At 48.1% G+C, this 18,576-nt stretch overlaps 1 protein-coding gene across 25 annotated transcripts in view; it reads right to left on the reverse strand.

Moving 5' to 3' along the window:
* The window catches only part of scrib (scribble planar cell polarity protein), a 64,815-nt gene that overhangs the window by 24,809 nt on the left and 21,430 nt on the right, over positions 1-18,576 (reverse strand). For 18 of the 25 annotated variants that reach the window (XM_035519792.1, XM_035519783.1, XM_035519787.1 and 15 more), the window contains exons 2-20: positions 12,649-12,766; positions 11,923-12,001; positions 11,573-11,662; positions 11,217-11,273; positions 10,857-10,920; positions 9,775-9,849; positions 9,331-9,475; positions 8,889-9,007; positions 8,506-8,705; positions 8,262-8,428; positions 7,988-8,118; positions 7,765-7,893; positions 6,948-7,127; positions 6,469-6,822; positions 5,985-6,035; positions 4,233-4,295; positions 427-516; positions 240-317; positions 1-138 (exon numbers count right to left, since the gene is read on the reverse strand). The exon at positions 1-138 is cut by the window's left edge and continues 192 nt beyond it. In XM_035519792.1, the coding sequence (XP_035375685.1) occupies positions 1-138; positions 240-317; positions 427-516; positions 4,233-4,295; positions 5,985-6,035; positions 6,469-6,822; positions 6,948-7,127; positions 7,765-7,893; positions 7,988-8,118; positions 8,262-8,428; positions 8,506-8,705; positions 8,889-9,007; positions 9,331-9,475; positions 9,775-9,849; positions 10,857-10,920; positions 11,217-11,273; positions 11,573-11,662; positions 11,923-12,001; positions 12,649-12,766 (2,328 nt within the window). The remainder of the gene's footprint in view (positions 139-239; positions 318-426; positions 517-4,232; positions 4,296-5,984; positions 6,036-6,468; positions 6,823-6,947; positions 7,128-7,764; positions 7,894-7,987; positions 8,119-8,261; positions 8,429-8,505; positions 8,706-8,888; positions 9,008-9,330; positions 9,476-9,774; positions 9,850-10,856; positions 10,921-11,216; positions 11,274-11,572; positions 11,663-11,922; positions 12,002-12,648; positions 12,767-18,576) is intronic. The other 7 variants (XM_035519802.1, XM_035519799.1, XM_035519798.1 and 4 more) reach the window with 4 other exon arrangements.

The following is an 18,576-nucleotide window of genomic DNA, read 5'->3' on the forward strand; positions in this document are numbered from 1 at the left end:
GAGGGGTGTAGTAGTGATGGGGTTCTCCGGCTCCACCATGCGTTCGCGCAGCACCACCATGGTCACAGCCGCCCCCGAGCTCCGCAGGGCCTCGACGGCCGCGTGGTGCTCGGCGCCCTGCAGGCCCACGCCGTTCACCTGCGCCGACAGCACGTCGATGTTACCATTCCCGTACAGCCTCAGAGGACCTGGAAAACGCTGATGGAAATGTTGCGAAAGCCTGTGGCGCACAGATTTACCTCAAGCAGTTTGTCTCCCACTTTGACCCCAGCACGTGCCGCTGGGCCCTCCTCAGACACTCTGGAGATAAAGATACCCTATAGAGGAAACGCACACACAGACCATTCAGCCAGCCAGATAAGTGTGAGGAGCTCCAGGTCTATTACTTAAGAAGCCTTTAAAATGATAAAAGGGTGATGAATTTACCTCATCATCTCCCTTGTATGGAGTGGATCCTTTACCCCCGGCTATGCTGATCCCTAGTCCTCCGGTTTGACGCAGGATAGTCAGAACAAGCTAAGAATAGAGTAAAGAGTGCGCGCACACACACACACACGCACGCACGCACGCACGCACACACACACACACACACGCACACACGCACACACAGTGCTGCGTTCACCTCCATGACAAGTTTCTGAGCAAACGGTTTCTTCCGGTAACCGTTTGGCGCGACTGAGACTTTTATATTCAGGTTTTGTTGTTTATAATGGAAAGCAGGAGGTAACTATGAACTGTGGGTAATGTATTTTTTTTCACGCATCCTTCATTTCGAGTCTCAGTGTGAGGAGAGCCAGTCCAAACCAACACGTAAAATGGTTTCCTTTCCTCATTTTAATGTGACAACTAAACCCAAATTTCTGTTCCCATGTTTGTAGTCGCTCGGCTCGGGACTGAAGGCAGGCCCCTGTGACCCAGCTGGGCCGCAGCCACAACCGTCTCCCATTTGGACAAAATACAGCCAGAGAGCCCGCGGACCATGCTAGGTCAGGATACTGGGGAGCTGGTTTACAGGATGTGCAAGTCATCTGTAACTTTACATATGAATGTAATCAGAGCAAGAGGTCTGCAGAGAACACCACGGGGTGGGACATGAAAGCAGTGCACAGTCCATCACCAAATGTTCTGCAAAGTAAACTTTGAAGGATCCAAAGATTTAAAGAATCAAGGAAAGGAAGCCATGCCTGTTGGGAAAGGACGTTGAGTCTCTAAACTCATACCGATCGAATTAATGCAGACAAAAGCACAGGCCAAAAATATCTGGTAAATGTTTCCATATTTAAGTCGACTATTTTATGTTGAGGTCTGTGTATTGATTCCATCACTCGACACTGTGACCAGCTGGAGCAAATCACAATGCAATTATTCTACTATTTACCCTTTTGGATCGACATTCATTGTGAGACAATTAAATCGAATGAACATACCTGAACATAAAAACCCCCCCAAAAAACTAAACGTACCACTTTCAAATTTTACGCACAGCACATATACCGATATGGCCATTTGTGTACTACATGCATTAGTGAGTGGTGAAATGGACTCTTTACAAGAGTAGCATCACCGCTGACTTTAGAGGACGACGATGGGGGTAGGGGTGTTGGAGGGTCAGCTTGGATCAGACACTTACAATTCTACATAAGCAAGCCATGCAAAGTGGAGCTGGACAGGGATGGGTGTGGAGGATGTGCGAAAGAACGAAGACGCGCAGTGGAGGATGGCCGAGGGCTCTGGATCAGCGAAGGCCTGCCACAGTTCTTTAGAGAAGGTTCACAAGCGCCTTCCTTTGTGTTTGTGTAACAGGTCCAAGACAAACGAAGCCGGGATTAATCTCCTTTTACGCTGGGAACGATGTAACGATGCATTAGTCTCCACAGTCTACCTTCATTGTTTGTAGTCAGGACCCAAGTTTCTTCTGAACTGATGACTGACCATCCCATAAAACGCAAGTCTTAACTGCAGCACCTCCTAGATCTGGATTTTTCACTCCTACGATTTTGCAGACCCTTTTAGGCTTTCCACATTTTGTATCGCTGATTCAGAATCCTTATTTTTTCATCAACACGCACACAGTGACAAAGCAAAACAGGTTTATGGAATGTTTTAATAGTTACAAAACAAACTGAAAAGAAATCCCTTCACATAAGCATTCCGACCCTTCACCCTTTACAGGACCTTTGGCAGCAACAAGATCCTCAAGTCTTTCTGGGAATGATCATTGGCACACACCTTTCTGTTGGAAATGTCTCCCAGCCTTCTTGGAAAAATCAATCATTCAAGTTCAGCCAGTTGGAAGAATAAAATTTAACAAAGACCACCACCACAGGGTCTCCCCAGAGATGTTCTGTTGGGTTCAAGCGTGGATTCTGGTTGGGCTACTTCAGTGTTTTCCTAAAGCCCGTTTTCTCGGCAGTATGCTCCAGTTCAGCGTCTTATTTAAAATGTTAAGCTTTGCTGCAGTTTGAGGTCTTGGGCACATGAAAATGTTTTATATATAGAGCACCCAGGATTGCTCTGTATTTTCCATCATCCTGACTGCTCTCCCAGGTCATGTTGCAGAAAAACATCCCCTTGGTAAAACGATGCTGGGTTTCCTCCATACACTCTGCTAGGAATTGGGGCCAAATAGATCAATCTTTGCTTCATCAATTCAGAGGATCTCATTGTCTAAGAGACATTTATGTGCCTTTTGAAAACTCTCATTTGCATTTGAGTGAGGAATGGCTTCCCCGTGTAAGGTTCTCCACGTATGCGCTCTGGATACCATCCGTAGTGACCCGAACCGAACTGCTTACCCGTCTGTACACGGCCCTCTGTGCCCGATGACCTCATGGCTGTTTTTACTCTGACACACATCATTAACTGTGAGACCTAACAGACAGGTGTGTACCGTTAAATAAATGTACATAACAATCCCAAAAAAAAAACCAAACAATTTTTGCTTTGTCATTGTGGAGTATTGTGTGTAGATTGATCAGAAATTATTTTTAAATTTCAAGATGAGTTTGAAAAATACCAAATGTGGAATCTTTAATAGGGTCTAAAACCATATGTATGCACTTTATATAATTACTTCTATCCAAATAAGACTCAAAATTCGAAATTTTTGCAGATTTCGGTAAAGATATGTCCAAGTCAGTAACCTTTACTTGTTTGATCACTCAGTAGTATCTACCAAATTTCAGCAAAAAATAGACCTCGAAATCAGTTGCAGTTCTTAAAATTCTCCTTCAGCTACAGTCAAAGGATGTTTCATTATTCACAGCTTATCAATAGCCATGCACATCATTCTTTGAACTTGCAAAGCCTGAATTTCATTTCTCAATAGATTAATATCTGTTAATATCTAAAATTGTCTGCAAAAGATTATTGTTCATTTTTTACTAACTTATTAAATCCTCGACACAATGTAGCTTTAAAGCTCCAGTGTGTAATTACAAAGGTGTCCCTACCTACAGCAGCAGATCATTAGAGACACTGGTTTGAAACCAACACACTGTATTTATCTTCCTGAGATCATTCCAAAAAATGCAAATTTTAAGTTGAAAATTGACTATTTTTGTGTTTCACCTTTTGGCCCAAACCTTTGGCAAGGTACTGACCTTAAGAGCTAAGCAAAAAGCAAGTTTAACTGCAAGTACTGAAGCCTCCTTGTTCTGTTTCATAGGAACAGTACCTACATGAGTCTAAGACACAGCGATTTACGGCGACGGACTTTTATTTTGCAATCCTTTCACACTGCTAAGAAAAGAAGGTCAAGGAGCCAAACATGGAGAGAGAGAGAGAGAGAGAGAGAGAGAGAGAGAGAGACACACACACACACACAGACAGAAGAGGACAGATGAGCCACAGGTGTAATGGAACCCTGATTTGTGATTAAATCTTATCTTTAACTAGATCCTTGTATCCTTTTTATAACAAACTTATAAGGTGATCTAGAATAGAGACAGCAGTCCTCCTTTTTAAATAACTAAGAGTGTTCTTTGTAGCCCAATATTTTGTTATTCGGTGTGAATATGCCCAATCTCTGTCTTCCACACAGGGTTCCACCATCTGGGCAGATTAGGGGTTAGGGACGAAAAGATGCTCCTTTGCCATTGGCTTATGGATTAGTCCCGGAATTTTCCGGTGGGTCTTCCGCTCCACCCTCTAATGGCAGATGGATAGTGAGTGAGTAGGAGCGGGGAAAGGGTAGAGACAGATGGAGGTGAACGGACAGTGTAGGTACAGACCTCTTCCTCCTTAATGCGAGCAGGTTCAATCAGCAGATTATTGACTTGATCAAATGACACCCCCTGTCAGGACAGGAACCAGCGAGAGGGCATGCGGATTAGTGAGGCCAAAAAACCAAATTGTCTGCACCCCTCCCCAAAACGATGACTTAGAAGAAAATTAAACCCCACACACGCCACACAAACACCCCCACCCGACACACACAGACTCACTCACATGTAAGAGCACAGTGGAAACCCCCTGTTGAGGCCGTGAAGTTCTGAAAGGTCATTAAACGGATGGGGGCGGACGTCATCTTATACTACTGCCCATATCAGTTAAAAATCCATAGGCAGGTTCACAGAAATAAATAAGTTAATAAAACAGTGTGATATATAGGCATTCATTCAGCATGTTCCCTCCAAGATTCTTAGACCAAACTGGTGATTCTACTACCCGATTTGCCATAAAGACAAATCTGAACCACTCAAATTTAGAGTCCAATACAAGTGTCTTAATCAGTGCTCTAAGATTACAATGTCAGTGAGAGCATGAGAACCCAGCGTAAGCAGGCGTGTAACCGTACAGACCAGAGAAATTTGGGAAGTCTACACTGTGTCTTTGGTAAGACTGCTTCCCCATTTCACAGGGCAGCCAGGAATAATCAAACACAGAACAAAATGAATCAGATTGCTGAAAGAGCTCTGACACAATGGGTCTCGCGCAAGAAACAATCACACAAATACATCCATCCTCAAATTGCTCGTACAAGCGATTTAAGAGGACTTTCCTGCATTCAGAGGTTTCTCTCAGGGACGAACAAAACTTGTCCAGACCTGCTGCAGTCACGAATGGCTCTTCTCTAAAGGAAAAAAAACTGTATGAACTAAGTTCGAAATAAAAAATAAACTTGACGTATAAGCATGCTGTGATTAACCTGTCATGTACCGCACTGCGTTGGCGAGATATCTGAAAAAGCCACAGCTTTGTCTCTGCTGTGACTGTGTTCGTTTCACTACATTGATTTTATTATTTAATTCTACAGTGGTATGTTTACTGATCTCTGAACACAGGAAAACTGCTCTTTTTACCTGCACATGTCAAGTTTTGGGCTGAAGTTTGTTATTTCACAACTCTCACAAACAGGCCTTGCGTTGTGCAATCAGCATTTGCTGTATTGTATGGACAGACTTTCCAAAACTGTGAGAACTGTAAGACAAATGCTCTTGCATGAGACCCAGTGTGCTCACTCACCAACATGCCTCCCATTCACACCCCAGGGCTTAACACACATTCCTGAAACAGTCTTCCACTCAGCCAGGGAGACCCCCTTTCCCACGCGCACACACACACACACACACACACACACACACACACACACACACACACACACACACACACACACACACACACACACACACACACACACACACACTTCATGGACCCCTGATCCCATTTAAGAATGCTGTCTGAATGCCAAGTCACAGCTCAGATTAATAAACATACATCCACACACACTGGCAGAGGTTTTAAATATTACTTTGACAAACTATTTTATGTCAAATTGGGTAATACTAGTAATCAGGGTTATAGCAAAGTAAATGGGATCAGGGAGCCAGTCCCAATCTCAAATCTCGGGGTTAGGCTAGGGGGCGGAGCCAGCGCCGGAGGCAACGGCTCGGAAAAGCATCACGGATAAATTCACTGGTGTGATTTTGAATGCCGTCAGCAGATGTGAACTCAGGAGGAATGAACCGTGTTTGTCCTCTTACATTCATGCACGGCACTTGGGAAAAATCTGGCGGAGGAGATGGAGTTGTTTCCTAGGCAACAACAAGACATGCAGATAATGAGAAAGCAGAGCGTGGGGTAGGAGGAGGTGTGGCTCTAACTGAAATGGCAGGTCGCAGCAAAAGAAGGGGGCTTCGTCGTTTAACTCTTCCGCCTGGCGTTCAAAATCCAGGGGTCTCGTGTCGGCGCGGCCCCTCCAACCCTGCACGTGTGACCTCACGTGCGAGCAAGGCTCGTGGAAGAAGAAACACATCACGCTAACGACAGAAACAGACCCCTGGCGGAGATGCAACCGTGAACACACGGTTGCACGGCTGCATCCCGGAGGATGCACAGTAAACACTGCTCTTAAGATTTTTGGAGGGTCGCCAGCGCGACTTTACTAACCCCCGCCAATCATCCCATCACCTGCTACGCTGGAAGCAGTGGAAGCAGAGTCTGAGTGGCTGTAATCCCAAGCCTTACCTTCACTGGCTGCAGCGCGGAGCTGTTCATCTGAGCCACGTCCTCCCTCTGCAGCAAGGGGGTGCTGTCCGACGCGGCCTCCTCCTCCTCCTCCTCGTCTTCCTCGGGCGTGCGCGCGGTCGGGGACAGGCCCTCGGCGTTGAAGCCCTGAAGCAGTGCAGCCACCGTCTCGGGCTTGGGCAGTTTGGTGATCTTGAAGTGTTTCTTGTAGTGTGGCGTGTCCTTGCGGATAAGACGCTGCTTCTCGGCAGCGGGCGGGGGCAGGGCGGAGCCCTCGTCTTCGTCACCATTCTCGCCCTCCTCATCCTCTTCGTCACCTTGGATGATGGGCTCCTCCGCGAAGTGCACAGTGGGCTGTCAGAGAGGCCGAACAAACGCATTTTAACGATCAAAGGCGAAACGTCACGACTGACTTACAAAGGCGACAACCAAACATGCGTGATTTTCACATCAGCCCAAGGCACATTCTTCTCGATTACCTCGATATATTCCACCTCCATTTCATCGAGCTCCTCCTCTTCCTGTGGTGGTTCCTGTTTGTTAAGATCCTCCCCGCCAGCGTTTAACCCTCGCCTCTCCTCGTTGGAATTAGCCGAGGCTGTGCTGTCGGAGGCCTGGGAATCGTGGCTGTGATTGGACATGGCGCTCAACCGCTTCTCCTGTCAACAGCCAATCGAAATTGCATCTAAGAGAAATTGTCCTGCTCTCACGTGCCACTGTCTGGAATGAATAACGCGAACAGCTAACAATGCTTCGAAATAACGTGATCCATTACAATGAAAAAATAAGGCCTTTCACGTTAACATTTTTGAAAAGCACGTGTTAAGACTCCTGATGCTTAATCATCAGGGCACTGTGTGTCAAATAGCCTTTTGGCACACATCTCCCTGAAACGTGGCAGATGCGTGCCAAAGAGCTAAACCACACAAGGTCACACCAGATGCAATGTACACGTCTAAAGCTCAGCTCCATAATGGCGGGTGCGTTGCTGTGCACCGAAGATGGAAGTCGGAAACGCGGGAGACGCTGCAGCAGACAGTGAGGATGTCCGAGCCAGAGAGCGGCGGGAAGGAACGCACGCGCGTCGTCTTTAAAATGCTCCATTAAGAGTAAAGATTAAAAAAGGCAAACTGTAAAGGACGTAAAGTCACCTAGAAAAACAAAACGACAGACTAAGTGCAAACGGAAAGAGCCAAACGCGTAGACGCGCGCTTCAGGCGGCGGACTAATCTTTAGTGATGCTCGATGTTTGCTTCGGTCTAACTCGGCGCTAGGTGGGGCCCCATTCCCACCCACCTCGCCGTCGGGGGACTCCAGGTCGTCGTCTGGCCTGGCTGTGTACGGCTCGTTCCTCCTCGCCTCGATCACGTTCTTCATCACTTTGAGCTCGCTGGGGTGAGGTGTGGCCCGTCGCTGGAGGCCCTGCTGGGTCAAACCGAGCCAGAGCGCTAATGAGCCCGCACGCACGCACGCACGCACGCACGCGCACGCGGAAAGTGCTACACATGCTCTTCCTCACCCTCCTCTCGGCAGCAGCCTCCTCATCCTCGTCTTCCGGCTTGGTCTCCTCCTGGAACTGGATGACTGACACTCTGTTCAGATTAGTGTCCGTTGGCCAGCTGTCATCCACGCTACTCTGGAGCAGGTTCTCTACACACACACACACACACACACACACACACACACACACAGCACCATCGTCAATCGACAGTGACCTCTGTGCTTCCTTTCGATGGGGTTTCTGGTCAGTGGCCGTGTCTTATAACAGGCAGGGGGTGGGAGGTGTGCCTCACCCAGGCTGGGCGTGGGCTGCTGAGGCAGTAGGTAGCAGGTGAGGACCTTCTCTCCTGTGCGCTCGTCGTCCTCCGTCTGGAACTTGAGCATGGGCTGGGACTGGTTCTCCGCCAGCCACATGGCCTTCAGGTTCAGATTGGCCAGGGAGAAGGGCAAATTCTGCAGCCTGCACAGATCACGGCAGATCAAGCCTCATGGCCCAGAGTCTGGGAGACTTTAAAGCGGCTAGACCGCGGGCCTCACCTGTTGCCAGCCACGTCCAACACATGCAGCTCGGTGGCCCGGGCGAGTTCGGCGGGGAGCCTGCCTACGCGGTTGTCCCGCAGCGAGAGAACGTTGAGGCCGGCGCAGCCGCCCAGCTCGGCCGGCACGCTGCTCACGCGGTTGCGGTCCACATTCAGGTTTGTGAGTTTCTTCAGTCTGCCCAGGGAGCGCGGGAGAGACTGTGGGGGCAGATAAGAGGATGGTTATTCTTTTGGTTGGTGTTTGCTACCCACTGCAACCGCAACGCTTTTGGTTTTTGGTGTGGTCCCGCTACTCCTGCACCCAAACCCGATTACGAAAAACAGACGCAAGATCTTTCTACCTCTAAACTAAACAGTCATGCTTGATGCAAAGTCTGGCACCTGGAGCAGGTTCTCTGTGAGCATCAGCTCCGTCAGGTTTTCGCATTCACCGATGGAGTCAGTTAGATGCACCAAGCGGTTTTGGTCCACTTTAAAAATGGATAACTGCTTCAGGGAACCTGTAGTGGCGGAGACGCACATAAATGTAACGGCAACCTAGAAATCCCAACATGCTCAAACTCTAACCTGCAGTGAGTGAGGGAAAAAAAGGTTACCCTGCGTTCATGCAGGCAAGTGGCCACTAGAGGGCAGCGGTGCAGCTAGAAAATGAAAGCATTCCACATACTACAAGCAGATTTCCTGCAGACGTTTACAGAACACTGAAGAGTTTGAAAGTACACGGCCTTTTAACTTGCAATTCAACCTCCTGTTTTGGCTCACGGGTGGTCAGAACACCACGACCCTACTCCCCATTCAGTTAGCAAACGGCTCATAGCCTCACCGATGCTGTTGGGCACGGTTTCCAGAAGGTTCTGAGAGAGCAGCAGGTCGGTGAGGGCAACGAGGCCGCTGATCTCCGAGGGCAGCTCGGCGAGCCGGTTCTCCGACACGTCCAGGCACACCAGCCGCCGCAAATTGCCCAGCTCCTGTTGAAGTGAAGGGCCGTTTTAGGACACGCCCGCGGAGCTGAGGATAACGTGACCCATGCACCAAAAATCCACGGTGTTCAATCAACACCTGCTGAACAAAGCGCTGACCTGTATCCGGCTGGAGGCGTGTTAGCGCCGTAGCCGTTAATTCAACACAGTGGATTTTTGCTACTGTAGGTCAGCTGCTCTAATGGTCGATTTCAAACGAGGTATTGCAAGAAGAGGGTGGAAGGGGGTGGGCCCTCAGCTGAGCGTTCCCATGGCGACGGCATGGCTCTGGGGCACTGCGTACTCACTGGAGGTAGCGAGGAGAGTTGGTTCCTGTCCAGCCACAGCTCCCGGAGGTTGGGCAGAGCCCCGAGCGTGTCCGGCTACGAGGAAGAGGAATGGTTTAGAAAGGCAGAAAGAGCGCGAACGACTCGGAGAGGAACCGCACGCGGGAGCTGCAACATTTGCGCAAGCGCCACAAGCGTGAGGCTGCCGGGGTCGTCGGAGGTGAAGGGCACGCTCACACGGCTCGCGACGGCCCGGCAGACTGCAAATCGCTCGCTGCTGGACCTCGGACCTGACAGTGTGAAATGTACTCTGTTCAGGGCCAATGATGATGTAAACTAAAGCCTGATTAGCGCGTGTAGTTGACGCTTCACGTGTTGGCCTATTGTTCAGCCTAGTATAACTCGGAATGGCAGAAAATTTACATTTAAAGCATGTGGAAGACACTATTTCCAGACACATGGGATATTTCTTATTATGACAGTAGGTTTGCTCCTGGGGAACTGACCCTTGGTGTTGCAGGCACCTGCTCTACTACAGCTGTTCATATCTGGAAATATATATTTTCTCTTTTAGTGTACATGTTGCCAGGTTCCAAGGTAACTGACGCAGCAAGAATCAGCAGGTCTAAATAGCTCTCTCTTTCTCTCTCTCTCTCTCTCTCTCTCTCTCTCTCTCTCTTTCTCTCTCTCTCTATATATATATGTGTGTGTGTGTGAGTGAGTGAGTGTATACACACACACACACTCGAGCAGAAAGGCTGGCGTGTCATTAGGGGAGTATTGAGGGCCCTATCAGAGCATGGAGAGAAGGTGTGATCTAGACGTACGCTGCATGCACAGGGGAACTGTGGAGAGTGGCTTGTGATTACATCATCATCATCATCATCGCCTGGGCGACGCCTTTGAGAGAGCCCGTATTGTTTACCCTGTCCAACTGAGACAAGTGCTGGGCGTTGCCATGACGGCATGAAAGGAGATTTAAGAGAAGCACAGAGAGACAGACAGACAGAGGGAGAACGGCACAGCTTGGCACTGTGTGCATACAGCCTCAGTGAGGTGCGTGTGTGTGTGTGTGAGAGAGAGAGAGAGTTGCTGGTTCTCACCAATACTTCCAGTTGATTGCTGCCTAGATCTAGCTGTTCCAGTTTCACCAGGAAAGACAAAGAGCTGCAGGACCAGAGAAGGAGACACACACACACACACACACACACACACACACACACACACACACACACACACACACACACACACACACACACACACACACACACACACACACACACACACACACGTGCGCATGCCTTCAGCATCAATCCCCTTCACTTACCATGAATTTTTCCTTTCTTTACGTCCATACCAGGTCTCACAATTAAGTGCACTCCACAGAAACATCTGTGCAGCGCTTCACAGAACCGCAAATCCCAAACAACGAACCACACAAGGTATAAGGGACGTGGACGTACTTGGGTAAAGACTTCAGTAGATTCTCCCGCAGCTCCAGAGTTACCAGGTTAGCCAAGCTAGCGTAGAGAGAACAGGGGGGATGTGAGAGGAGTGTGCAGAAGAACACCAGTCAGATGGCGGGCTTTTGGAAGCGTGATGGGCTCCTCCATCTGCATGCATATGGCCGAGTGCCAAAACCTAACCTGGTGTGTGTGTGTGTGTGTGTGTAAATGTTGAAGAGCCTCGGGATGTAGATTTAATTTAAAGCTGAGCAAAGCAGACACTGTGTACTGTAGTCTAATGCCTGGTTAAACGTGCTCTGGTGTGTGTGTGTGTGTGTGTGTGTGTGTGTGTGTGTGTGTGTGTACACACTCACTTTCCTATGTCATTTGGTAGAGACTGTAGTGACACATCGTTGAGTGCAAGGTGAGCTAGTGCTCTGAGCTGTGTAAAACAATCAGGCAATCTGAGAGAGAGAGAGAGAGAGAGAGAGAGGGAGAGAGAGAGGGAGAGGGAGAGAGAGAGAGGGAGAGAGGAATATCAATGGAAAACCAATCTGTAATAAAATACACACAAAAAAAAGCATTTTTCTTCTATGGTGATGACTCTCCTTTTCTTACAGAGGGAACACTGCCCCAGTGTACCGTCCCCCAGGTCCCTCGCAAATACGACACTGGAAACAGCCCAACGGACCGGTGGAATCTGGGGTGCCAGCAACTCACTAACCTGGAGAGGGGGTTGCCACTGAAGTCTGCTATCTCCAGCGCCTTACAGAACTTAATGCTCTCAGGGATCTCGGGAATATCTGAGAGAGAGAGAAAGTCAGCAATACCAGACCCAAAGGGGTGTCCTAGCTAAGCCAGCACATTTTCAGGTTCCTACACAACTGACAGAACAGCAAGAGGCAAATCACACAGAACACGTAACGAAGCGCAATTAACTGTGATCTGATCGTTTCACTCAGCAGTATGGAAACACGGCGAAAACTCTGAGCTCAATCTGTAGTGCTATGTTTCTAAACAGAAATGCTTGATACGCACTTAACTGCACACCCCAAACCAGAAACATTCACTGAATTTTAGAGACAATTGAACAATGAGTTGAATCTGTGTGCGCACGTGTATAACCCGTAACATGGACATATAGGACAGCCTTGCGGAGGGCAGCCACGCTTCCCACAGCTGTGCGTGCCGAGCAGCACACTGGGATCCGACTGTTCCCATGGCCTCCCGCGTCACGTTCCCGCTGACCTGCTGCACACCTGCGTTCTGCACAGTGCCAAGGACTCTTGGAGCAATGACTCTTGGGGCCAGACTTAAGAGTCATTATTAAGAACTGTTGGACTCTCCCAAAGCTGCTCTGATCATGCGCTGTGCAGAGCAGCGTCCTGTGGTCCAGCACATTCCATTTACCTTCACCCCCACAGGACCCCGCGCGAGCGTGCGTACGTACCATTTCTGGAGATGTCCAGCTCCACAAGCTGCATGAAGTTGGCCACCTCGGGGGGCAGTCTCTGAATCTCATTGTCGCTAAGACCCAGCTTCCGTAGGTTGGAGAGCCGGAAGAAAGGCTGAAAAATACACACACACACACACACACTTAATACTCTACTATAGCCAGAGGATGTGTGTGTGTGTGTGTGTGTGTGTGTGTGTGTGTGTGTATGTGTGTGTGTGTGTATATATATATATATATATATATATATATATATATATATATATATATATATATATATATATGCATGCATATGCATGCCAATATGCACTGCACTAGACTGATCAAATGCAGCACTACAAATCAGTCACCCATTCGTGGCCGAGGAGGGCCAGCACTTCAACGACTGCACAAAACCGCTATTGCGGCTCAGACCAGGGGCCTGGCTTCACCAGACGTCCGCAGACTGCTGGCCAGCAGAGGCCGAGGAGCTGCTGCCGCTGCTCAACGGTGCTTTAGGCAGCGGCAGGAAGAGAGTGACGTCGAGTGTGTCGCGCGCGCCTGTGTATGCGCGCGCAGACGCAATAGGGGCCCCACGATTTCAAAGAGATCGTTTGTTGGACAGAAGCATTCTGAGCATTCCAGCTGCCACGGATCACCACACATAAATGCGCTCGCGCGCGCACGCACAAACTTTTGCTCTTTCGGACACACTTACTCCCTCACTGCATGCCGACACTAGAGACAAACTTTTCAGTGGCTGTCAAACACACAAAAAAAAAGTGCGTGCGTCACGAAGTGCGCGTGGTCGCGGAGGGGACGAAGAGGTATCTAAACGCGACAGACTATGAATGCTAAAAACAGTGGGGGAAAACCTGATACCGCTTCAAATATGAAACATCACGTGGATCATCAAAGATCTAAAAGCATAAAAGGACAACGTAACTGTAGCGTGGAGCGTTTAAAAAGACTCACTGACAATACGTGGAAATGGCAAACTGCCATGAAGAGAAAGTAAAGACAAAGGAACTACGAGGGGGATCAGCAGCCCTGAGCGCACACAGAAGATCGCACTGCTACTACTGAGGCAGACGAGTGTCCTGCACTCACAAAACTATCCCTCCTCAAAACGCTCCACAAGGGAATCCACTGCAGCCTCCGACGCGGTCGAGGCCAAGTTAAAGCCCCTGTGAAATTATAAAGCAGACCTACAAACAACTGGTAAGACTCGGACCACCCAAATGGATGACACTTCAATAAAGATGCACTTACGAGAGGCTATATTCAATATTCAGTGCAAACGCACAGTGAGGACAATAAAAACTGAGAGAGATTCAAAGAATTTAAAGCCTTTCAAACATAATGGCCAGTTTCCCTGGAAATGAATGCAAGAAGGAAGTTACCATACAGCAGGCATTTGAGCCACTAGAGCTGTGGTTAAACTATTAAAGCATATTAAATAGAAATGTATTATATCAGCAATTAAAGATTCAACGGGGCAAACCGCCATGAGATCTTTAAAAGTACTTCTAAAACCTATTACAGCGTATCGGCCTCAGGAAGCAGAGGTAGCCTACTTCAGCACGGACCAAAAACGTTTAATATCTCGCTACAAAAGAGCATCAAAGGAACAGAGAGAAAATATCGAAGTTCCAATGACTGCAAAAAAAATTACATCAAACAGCATTAAAGCAACGACATAAAAATAAAGCACATGGTACTGATGGCATCTCTAAATGAACCCGGCCATAATCTTGGTACTGCTTAAACCAAACAAAGACCCAACCATTTCTATTGAAATAAATAGTAAACACTTTGTACTAAGTTTTCATGGTTTAATTTCTTCAGTGGATTAGAGGTTTATACCACCGAACAAGGGCTACCGCGAGTGTGAACAGAGTAACGGTCTCCTCCATTTCCCAGAACAGCTGAATATTCTCTAATCTGGAACAAGTCTGCCAGTTTACAGCGATAACAGGAATGTGGAATTCAAGGAGAAAAAAAAAGCCTAAATTCTTCCTCAATGCATGACGTATAAGCAAAAGAGTACAGATTTTTCCATTCCATTAGAACAAAATAATTGTATGTATGCATATATAAATACGTGAACAACTAACATCCCCCCCCCAAAAAAAAAACTAAACAAAAAACCAAAACAAAACAAAAGCCAAAACCACCAGCGTTATTGTGCAGGTTTGGTGACTGAATCACGTCGGGGTTTGTCCACGGGACAAGTCTGTGTGAACAAGCCCATTGAGAGGTGGTTAAGTGTCAAAGGGAGGCCTTTTTGATATCTCCATGCAATTACCATAAACACTTGCACTTCCTCACAAATTAGAATGAAGGCCTGGCTTGGTACATGAAGGCAATTCTGTGAAACCAGACAGTTCTTTCCCACCAGACCGGAACTCTCTCGTGAGCAAAACGTCCTCTGCACAGTAACATTAGTGCACTGAGCACTAGAGGAACGATAGCAGCACATGGACCCGTCTCTGCTAGTGCAAGGTTTAAAAAAATCCAAACAAGTAAACAAACCAAAACAACAAAACCACCCACATACACTCTGTCTCTCGTGCTGCCTCACGCTGTGCTGGTCAACAGAGAAGTACTGAAGAACACAGCCCCCAACAGAGGCCACAGAACCAGACCACCAGAGTGAGTGTGTGTGTGTGTGTGTGAGAGAGAGAGAGAGAGAGAGAGAGAGTGAGAGAGAGGGAGGGAGATTTGAAGAGCTCAGTGACTTTCACTTCTCCTAGTACACAAGCTCAAAAACCCTAAAATGGGCTTAAGTGTCTCCACAAGGGAATGTTCCAGGCCTGAGACCTGCTTTTTAATGCCAGGGTCAGGGGTCAGGCCACATGATTTTAGCCCTGTTTTGACATGATTTTGTTGTAGGTAACAAATTTCCTGTGCCTTGCCCGGTTAGGAGCACTGGGAAAGAGCAAATCGTCACATGGAAGAACAGTGAATGCAGGATTCCCAAAACCTAAAAATTTATTTCCTCCGCAAGACCTTCTGATTACACACGCTGACACACGCCACGCTTCTGTAGCTACGACTGACAAGTTCATGACCCTCCTCCACGATGCCCTACAAACCCACGGACACGAACAACGATCGTCCACCGTTAAACATGCAGTGCTTCCGGTCTCCTGACCAAAGCATGGCAAGACGTGATGGCGTTGTGAACGCCTAACCTGACGGCGACCATCGTGAAAGACAAAACTATATAGTCTGAATCCAGCATTAGAGGAAGCCTGCAGAAGGCAAGCGTGTCACATTGGATTTAAACATCTAAATAAGTACATGAATTAAACAAACGTCTTGAATTAGATTGCTCAAGCAAGGAAAGGGTCATATTAGTAGTAACATGCAACATTAAGAGACCAAGCCTTTGAGTGCTTGACCAGGTATGAGTGAGGCAGGGTCTGTTATCTCTGCCTTCAGTTCTATGAGTTTAAGAGAGGCATCATAGTGGTAGGTGATGCTTACTGAATGCCGCAACATAACGGGAACCCTGGATAACACACACACACACACACACACACACACACACACGGAGAGAGAGACAGAAAAGGAAGGCACTCGCGCGCTCTCTCTCTCGCGCTCACTCTCTCTCTCACACACACACACACACACACACACCCCTTGCTGTGCATGGCCGTTGGTGTGTGACGGCTGTCTGCTGACCAGCTTGTGCTCTGCCTGAGAGCCAGTGGAGGTCTATTATGGGAGGAAACTAAGCAGCGATAGCAATTACACACACACACACACACACACACACACACACACACACACACACACACACACACAATGAGTCCCATTCACTGCTGTAGCCAAAGCAGCTGGCAAGCCAGGAACCATACACTCTCCTACTGGCTACTCCTTTATACACACACACACACACACACACACTTTCTTTATGACAAACTACTGCAATGCATGCTTCCATTATACTCTGCCTCATAAGTAATCTACCCAACCCACATCGTTTACTATCCAATCCCATGTACCATACCGACTAATCCCACCCACCCAGGTGGGTTTCGTCTAGGGACACACTGCCCCGACTACGGTGGACGTCGGTGAGGACCGTGGCCTGTACTTCGCTGAACGGTGTGTTCTGGTCCTGGTCAGTGCCATTTTGGCGGACAGTACGTGCGTAATTGTCGTCAATGGTCAGCCATGAAAGTGAACTATGAATGGCTGTTCAGTCCAAGTTTGACTTGAAATGAGACAATATTGTATTGTGGCTTGACCTACCGAGGCAGTGTGCTAGGCCGACATTATATTTTGCTGATTGGAGAGTAATTTTGTTGTGCTAACTGTCTAGAGAACAGTAGGAAAATTTGCCATTACCTTGACATTAGCTCATGCTACTTTATGAAAGGCGGGAGCTCGAGAAAACTTGGGAGTGGCTGAGAACTCGGTACACTAGTTATAAGACGACTTGGGAGTGGCTGAGAACGCGGTACACTAGTTATAAGACGACTTGGGAGTGGCTGAGAACTCTGTACACTAGTTATAAGACGACTTGGGAGTGGCTGAGAACTCGGTACACTAGTTATAAGACGACTTGGGAGTGGCTGAGAACTCGGTACACTAGTTATAAGACGACTTGGGAGTGGCTGAGAACGCGGTACACTAGTTATAAGACGACTTGGGAGTGGCTGAGAACTCGGTACACTAGTTATAAGACGACTTGGGAGTGGCTGAGAACTCGGTACACTAGTTATAAGACGACTTGGGAGTGGCTGAGAACTCGGTACACTAGTTATAAGACGACTTGGGAGTGGCTGAGAACTCGGTACACTAGTTATAAGACGACTGAGCCTTTGGGAAGCAGCCGTTTCCTTCCGAGTTATTTTTGCTTGCGCAGGCGCAGAACTGTGTGTGTGTTGCGCATTAGGTGTGGTCAGGGGTTCACGGGCGTACGTACACACAGGCAACGAGGGGCAAGCGAGCTGACAGAAGGTGATGCTCACCCGCTCACAGTTGCCGTCAGATCTTCAGTGACTGCGTCAGTTTGGGACGGCCTTAAGCGCAGCCTGGTCTAGTGCTGACGGGACGGGTTCACCCCTTTTCCCAATACAGAGGCAAACATTTCTTAGACTTTAAGGTGAACTTAGATGTGGTAAAATGAAAAAGAAAAAACACAACAGCTAAATAATCCCCCCACATTTTCTGCGTAGTGGAATATGCAACAGGCTTTCAAGCACTTTCTAATTATGTTTTAGCAGCGAAGAAATCAAATGCTGTAATAGATTTCTTGGAAAGTGTGACCCTCCGGGTCTTTGGCCCTGGCCCTGGGTGAGGGATGTGATCGGACTGGCTTCTTCTGCTGAGGGAGTTTCCATGGAAAACGCAATACGGCATTTAAGGGCAAAGCCAGGCATGTGAGGGCAGGTCTAAGTGTGGTGATGAGGGACTCTTTGCGCGGCGTAAACACACACTTAACACGGAGGAAATCTGCCAACTTGGACATTACGAGACATTAAACAAACACGGTGGATGTGGGTGTGCACACACACACACACACACACACAGGCCCTGCACTGCTACGAGGGTAGTGAAGGTCATGTGCAGTAATGAAGTTCAGAGCAGTTAGTGGTGCAGGTCCTGGCTTTACTGCAGTAGGCTGTGTGTGTGTGTGTGTGTGTGTGTGTGTGTGTGTGTGTGTGTGTGTGTGTGAGTGTGAGAGAGAGAGAGAGAGAGAGAGAGAGAGAACTAAAGAGTAGCGCTGAATCACTGCAAAATTGGCAACGTCTATGAAAAGGGGCAAAATTTGACCAGGGGGACCCATTTCAGTATTTTCCTTAATTGCTACCAGATGGCCAGAGAGTTGAACTGACAGATCAATGTGTGTGTGTGTGTGTGTGTGTCATACACGACTGGGTTTAAATTAGGCAGAAGAGCCTTGGCTAACAGAGGCTGCAGTGTCCACGT

The sequence above is a fragment of the Electrophorus electricus genome, chromosome 19 (genome assembly GCF_013358815.1).
Source record: "Electrophorus electricus isolate fEleEle1 chromosome 19, fEleEle1.pri, whole genome shotgun sequence".
Taxonomy (NCBI): Eukaryota; Metazoa; Chordata; class Actinopteri; order Gymnotiformes; family Gymnotidae; genus Electrophorus; species Electrophorus electricus.